At 31.9% G+C, this 7,181-nt stretch overlaps 1 protein-coding gene across 7 annotated transcripts in view; it reads right to left on the reverse strand.

Annotated features, from left to right (window-relative positions):
- Positions 1–531: 531 nt before the first annotated feature.
- LOC106466363 (spindle assembly abnormal protein 6 homolog) overlaps positions 532–7,181 on the reverse strand; it is a 61,641-nt gene continuing 54,991 nt past the window's right edge. For all 7 annotated transcript variants that reach the window (XM_022394356.1, XM_022394355.1, XM_022394352.1 and 4 more), the window contains 3 exons: positions 3,108–3,215; positions 1,393–1,475; positions 532–1,098 (listed from right to left, as the gene is read on the reverse strand). In XM_022394356.1, coding sequence (XP_022250064.1) covers positions 732–1,098; positions 1,393–1,475; positions 3,108–3,215 — 558 coding nt within the window. In that variant the 3' untranslated portion in view covers positions 532–731. The remainder of the gene's footprint in view (positions 1,099–1,392; positions 1,476–3,107; positions 3,216–7,181) is intronic.

Here is a 7,181-nt window from a genome sequence, read left to right on the forward strand (position 1 = left end):
ATGACTGTGTTTTTAATAAATATACCATGTTGCAACTCAAAAAAAACATAGTTTATCTATTAAAAACACAGTCATTTTAAACAAAGAACCCAACATAAAGAAACGAAAAATCAAGGAATCCATCTTAAATGAAGAATGTAGTGTTTGAAAATGTAATAGACGAAATACTAATGTCTTATGATGAGTACAACTTTAATCATTCTTTGATGGCTGTAAAAGGCTACACACTATAACAACAGACATATTGCAATGTTTATTAGCAAGTTTGTACATGCCAGGCAGTTATGATTTTGTGTTCGTACAATAAATACCTATTAAAAACTGCCATACTGATGCCAATCTATGATAACACTAAAATATTTCAAGTCTGTAACTGTTTGATTGGTGGCTTTTATGGTTTTCTGAAAAAAGCAGGATATATAACTTCCTTGAATCTCATTCATTACAGTGTACCACTAATTCAACTTTCTTCAGAGACCTCTCAACCAAAGGTTGATAAAAACAGACAAAATAAACAAAAATTACAACATATAAACAAAACATTTATTCAATTATTACAAAATAGAGTAAAATTCAGCTATACTTGGCTTTATGTTTTATAAAAATCAGCTATCCATATTATCACTGAATTGTGACTATTTTGATTATAAATAATTTGCTTATTCCATAGTACTGTACATGTAATCCACCTAAACTATCAGAACACAGTTTCAAAGTAAAAAATTCTGTTATCAATTAGAAGCAGGCATTTCATTAAAGTAGGCTGACATTAAAGGTGGTTGGATCCTTGTAGACTTTGGTACCTCAGAACGTAAAGTAACTTGATTTTGATTAGGCTGTAATACTCCCGATTTGGATGGTTGGGTATTACTGGCACTGGTTGTAGTTGGACGGGAAGGATTTTGATTTAGGTTAGGTTGGAGAGTTCCTAGTCTATTGTGAGCTGACTGACTCCTTCCAGTTGATTTAAACTGAATTCCTACACCCTGGTTAGAGGCACATCTGGTTAAAGCACTTGATGTAGTAGTGGACACCGTCGTTCTTGCTAGAGCATGGTCACTCTGCTTCTGGAAGTACCGTGGGTCAATCGGGCCATTTCTTTTCAAAGTAAAGCATTATTGCTAAGAGAGTAAAACTCAGCCCTACTAAATTACACCATTATTATCTTATCTTTAAATACAGTGGCATAAATCATTCTGTATCAGGTGACAAATGTTAGCAACATTATTGTAGAAACAAAACTATTTTAAAACAGAAATGGCTAAACTAAATCACAAATATTCAATGCTTTTTGTTTTGAAAATGATGAGTAAAATATTAGAAAATGTATTTATTGATAACTGTCAGCATTTGATCACAGAATGAAAAAAAGTATTTTAAACTATTTCTTACCCAGAATTGAAGGCAGGTCCACACTGTGAAGAAGCTACACTGATCTTATCTTGCCCCAGTCCACCAGGATTATACTGCAAATGCTAACAGAAGTAAAGAGATCAAATTAATCTTTATCCAGCCTCTATAGAAGTTGACCAACTATTTAGTACATAACTATAACCTTTTAGTATTTGTAATGTAGAGTAATTTTTTACAAACTTATGAATCATCTACCTGTACAATTCCACCTGGCAAATACATGTGACAACTTTTAAGTCATATTTCCCTGCTACTGTGCCAAAATATATAGTTTAATGTTCCTTATAAAACACAAGAAATGTTAACTGCAATGCTAGTAATAATTTAGTGATTGATCAATTATACACAAGGAAATTATTAGAAACAACAGACATCATTTACTATTTGTTCCTTCAGTTTTGAATTAGTTAGTACACAGATTGTACCTCATCAACTTACTACTAAGAGTTTACAAGCACACCTCAAAATTGTTTAACATGTATAGATTTCATACCATTACAAATAAATTACATAAATTTTCAGAATCTAGAATTATGGCAAGTTTGAACATTTTCCAAAACAAATCCTTCATTTTACTACACCTGTTTTATAATTTACTTCCTATAAAAAAGTCATTTACTAAAGACATTGGTTTACAAAGAAATCTACCTACTCTTACAGTATTTCACACACATACCCAACAAACAAGCAATTAAACTTATTGGTTGATTAGGAACATTTGCTACTAATGGTACTGTGAAACATAGTTGTGAGGAATTAAAATACACCCTACCAATGAAACAAAGAATAGTGAAAGATGAATACTTATTAACAATGAATACCTCAAATAAATGTCACAGAAACCACAAGAAAAACTGAATATTATATAGATGTAGAAAGAGTTCAGCTACCAGCTGTTGAACAACTTTAGAAAAGACTTTAATAATTCATAAGAATATAAAATTCTATCAATCAACAAGTGAAGGAAAAAACTGATTAACTTGTTGATGTCAACCTAGGAACTAAGTAGCTAAAAAGAAATCTGTAATGAAGGTAGTTTTTTATAGATTCTAACCATGCTGAGAAGTAATTGTTTTCTGTCACAACCTTACAACTGTTGCAACTGATAACACAAAGCTGTGTAATTATCATCAATTAAGCATTTTAAATTCTGATTACTAAAGTAATAGTTAATTACGTTTTGTCTATGCAAAAGGCTCCATAATCAGGAAAGTACAAAAGACTAAGTAAAGTTCTGGCAGGACCTTTTTTATTAAAAATGATTTATACATGTAAAGAACACAGTCAGTTCACCAATCAATCATTACTAAAACTACATTTAATTTTCATTAAAACAGATTTTTCATGATTTATATGAAACTGCACTGCAGAGTTAAAATGTAACAAAAGAACTTGACTAATAATCACATCAACAACTAGGGCTTGGAATGTTAACATTCATTTGTTGCACTACCTTACAGTAAAAAATAATATTACAAAAAAATCCAATTATTTAAAAACCCTGTTCATGAAGAAATCCAAATTCTACACACCCAACCTTGATATTTTAAAAATATTTTCATTGTTTTATGTAAATCTTAGTTTCTTCTGCTGAGATCTATATTAACAAATAAACTTTTTAGCTATTAGCATAACATATATTCAAATGTTATTACAGAATATCCAGCCATTTAAATATGATGCTCTTGTATTACCTGTGGTACTGATGCTGTACCAACACTTGTAGTCCTGCCACAGGCCGGAACACCAGTAGTGTGGATACCAGGTGGACGCATCATTGGTGTCGATGTTAAATACTGCTGCTATATTAGTAATAGAAGTTACTGTGAGATAGCATCTTTTTCAAATCGTTAGGACTCTGCTCTACCTGTAAGTTTTCATGTTACACAGTCGACAGAATGTTTTTATCAGACAGTTACAAGCAAAATGAACCTAACCAAAAAATATTTAAACATACAATATTTTAAGTTGTTTTGTATTTTGTTGCCATGTGACATCATATTTTCTTCACACAAAACACAAATTGTGTATATTCACTTAACAGGGTACGTGTACCAATAAAGAAATAAATATTCAATGATCATTTTAGAAATTGAAGGAACATTTCATGTGGGTTACACATGAAACTGCACCTGGATGTATGTTTTCAAATGTAAATATTGTTAAATTATGTTTTATATGGTAAAAAGCCAGTAATATTTTGAGTACTAATCTAGCAGTGTTCAAATGCAACTGAATTATTTGAAAATAAGAGTCAAAGTTAAAATGTTTCAGCAATTCTTCTTTGACAGTTTCTGTTGAATTTTCACTATGAGAAACTTCAAGAATTTTTCCTTCTCTCTTACAGCTTCCCTCAGGAAGTTGGTCACTGTGAAGAACATTGAAGTTTCTTTCCTTTTCTCAACATTTTCATTAGCCGATGAACGGAGATGCTTAATGTTAGACTCAAGTCTGATCTTATGTTTGAGATTTTCCCATCCCAATTCTGTTTCTTCAATCTTTCTTTTGTCATCTTTCTGTAGCTTCTATTTTCTAGACTTCTCCTCTTATAAGTACGTCTTAAACCTTTGTCCTGCATGTCCACAGTTATGTTTGCATTCATGACACCTCCAGGATGTCTACTGTGGTCAATTATGATTTTCTTAGCATTAAGGGCCATGCTATTTTGGTTTTCTGTGACAGCTTCTGCATTTACAGAAAATCTTAACACTGGCCTGAGATAAGGAAAGGAAAGTTGGTAAACTCTCCAAAGCACCTGGAATTGTTTTTGTCTGACAGGAGATGAAAATATAGAGTATCCAGTTTGTTCTGCTCTCTCTGAAACACATGAACACTTGAATCAGGCAACTGTAGGGAAATTGTGAGAAGCTCTCCATACTGCCCGAGTATAGTGTCACAGTTCTTTTCTTCCACTCTGCCTGCATTTACCTGACTTTCTATACAAGATGAAAACATTACAGGAATAAATGATGCATTTAACATTACTTCTAGATTTAAGCAGCTCAAGTTCCTTACCAAGCTATAAGTTAAGGGAGACTTCTGAATAATTTTGCCTATATTCAAGACTAAAGCCTAAAAAGTATTTTTTAAATCGTTAAGAACTTTCTTTGTAACAAAACCAGTATCAGTTTTGGAAGGTTCCTTTACAATTTTTTTGTTTGTAAACTCCTGGTTATAATGTGTTGTGGTACAGTTATTTTTTTCCAGTCGTTCTGAAGTGACAAATTTTTACAACTATCCCTTGACATGATCAGAGAGATCAGTAGCCATAAAAGGCAACATTGTTTTACCATTCTGAAATTCTTTGAGAAAAGATAAAATTTCTCTAGCAACTGAGAGAAAAACTTTGTTTTGGGGCTGAAGAGATGGGAATTAACAACTTTACAAATAATGTCATATGACTTTATTTTATTTTTTTGGTGGGGTGGGGGATCTTGTGCACCCACGTTTATAAAATGAGGTAGCATGGACAAGTACTTTTCCACAACACTGATGTTCTCCAATCACTGGGGCTTACAAAACTTTGATGAAAGATCCAAGTATCCAGTCTCACTTTTGAAGTCATCAGCTCTTACTGGAGAATCTTTGAAATAATAATAGAAATATGCCACAGTTTCTTCAAATTTCCAGTCAGCTGCTTTACACCTATATTAAAAAGCATTGTGAATTGTGTGTGAACCATAAGATCCAACTTGCAACAAGTTTCTGGATTGAGTTTATTAGCTTCAGTTGATAACATGTCATGTGATTTCATATTAACAATGAGACTGTCCATGGATATCTACAACAAATACTTAGAACTGAAGTCTGTGAAAACAGGGAATAGTTTGTCAAGTATATTAGTGCCAGTAGCATGTCGTAAGAACTGTGATTTGATGTATCTTGAGTGGACTATTTTCTCATCTCAAAAGCAAGCAAGCGAGGGTGTTTCACTTGGAGAGACTTGTTCAAGCTCTCATTAAACAAAACATATACCCATCAGATTTCTGGTTTTTCTGCTTCAGTATGGACATGAAATATGGAGCTAATACATGTATGGCTAAGTATAATGTTTCATCTTCCCCACAGAAAAACTTGTGGCCAATTTCACTGACAGGAACATACTCTTGAAAAGTTCTGTGAGCCTTTCATTTTAATGAAATGAACAATGACAGTGAATAGTTCTCAAAGTCTACAAAACATCAGAAGAAGAAACAAATGACTGTATGCTGTAAGTTGAACTTCTTCAAACCACTTGAACAGAAACAGCCCATCTTAAAAATACCAAGTTACATATTTATCATAAAATTTCAATGGAAATCTATTTTAATAAGCATTGTTATTTATTCATTAAGAACCCATATTTTTATTATAAACATACAATTTCTTATTAGATCTATATTGAGTTCTGCAAATAAAACTCAGCAGAATACAGATACATTTTCTACTTAATCTTTGGAAAACTAGATTTAACATTAGATCTGTACCTAGATCTATAATATTTAACCGTTACATGTATAAATTGATCTGCTTCTCATACCACACATACAAACAATTAGGTCTTGGCCTAATGTTAGGCCTTTAGCACAAAATGTTAGGCCTGTATGTATCTGTGCAGACTTGATTAAATGCACCTATGTGCATTGTATTGATTCAACAATTTTACTAAGTTATAATGCAGAACCAGATCTAAAGATTAGATTTTGAACTAGTTAACACATTAGGCCTAAGTATTAACATTAGACATACTAGATTCTAATGATAGTCGTTTGGTGTCTGATTTGTAAGAATAATGCAAGGTTTAGCTTATGCCTAAAAGTTCAATACAGTATATTACACAAAATTGTAACCTTCCAATATAAAAATTAGCATTTTTACCTTTTAGCCAAACATGAAATGTTTATCAAAGTGTTTAAAAATAAACAACAGCTACTTACTCAGTCAAATCACGATATCAACAGATTATTAAAATATTGTGATCATGCTCTCAGAACGGCACAGCATGTCACACAATAAAGTGCACATGGCAAAACTATCCATTCGATTGATAATTGATGTTTTCACACTGTTTACTTATCTTTAAACTTCATTAACATTTTTTAGTCAGCAGATTGTCTAAATTTCAAAATCTCTCAAGGATTTCCAGAACCATGGGAATCGTGATTTACTGCTGACCCACAGAAGGATAGCCTTATAATTTTATTTTTCTTAACTTCAAGTTTGTTCAACTTGATTTTTTTGGTGGGGGTGCAGTTGCAATTCACTGTCTTCTGCTAACTCTCCCTCAAACTAGTGGGAAAGCAATCTGGTAGCACCGACTGCCAATGTTTCTAATGTTTGTTTGCTTTTCTTTTTGAACTGATGATTACAGAGGAGACAATTTTCTTTTTGTTTGTGCATACCAGGTTTTAAGGAACACTACTAATTTATTAATGGAGTCATCAATTAATCAATTAGCAAGTACCTAATTGGCCAGTTTTATTGGTCATTATTGGAATCTTCATTTTACTTGTATGCCCAGAAATAGATAATTCCTGCTTACCAAATTTACAAGCCTCAAAAGACATTTTCTAGTAAATCAAAAAATATAAAACTTGTGGAACGTTTTACATTCACAAAGTGGGTCATAAATTTTAAACATGTTTATTTTTAAGATAATTTTTTTCTAAATAACTAAAGACCAACGAGTCTCACTAATAAATTTCCCACACACAACAAATAAATAAATGAATGTTAAAGTTAAATAACTACTCAACCTCTATTAATTTACATAACTAAAAATTTTAATT

The sequence above is a fragment of the Limulus polyphemus genome, unplaced genomic scaffold (assembly GCF_000517525.1).
Source record: "Limulus polyphemus unplaced genomic scaffold, Limulus_polyphemus-2.1.2 Scaffold2236, whole genome shotgun sequence".
Classification (NCBI taxonomy): domain Eukaryota; kingdom Metazoa; phylum Arthropoda; class Merostomata; order Xiphosura; family Limulidae; genus Limulus; species Limulus polyphemus.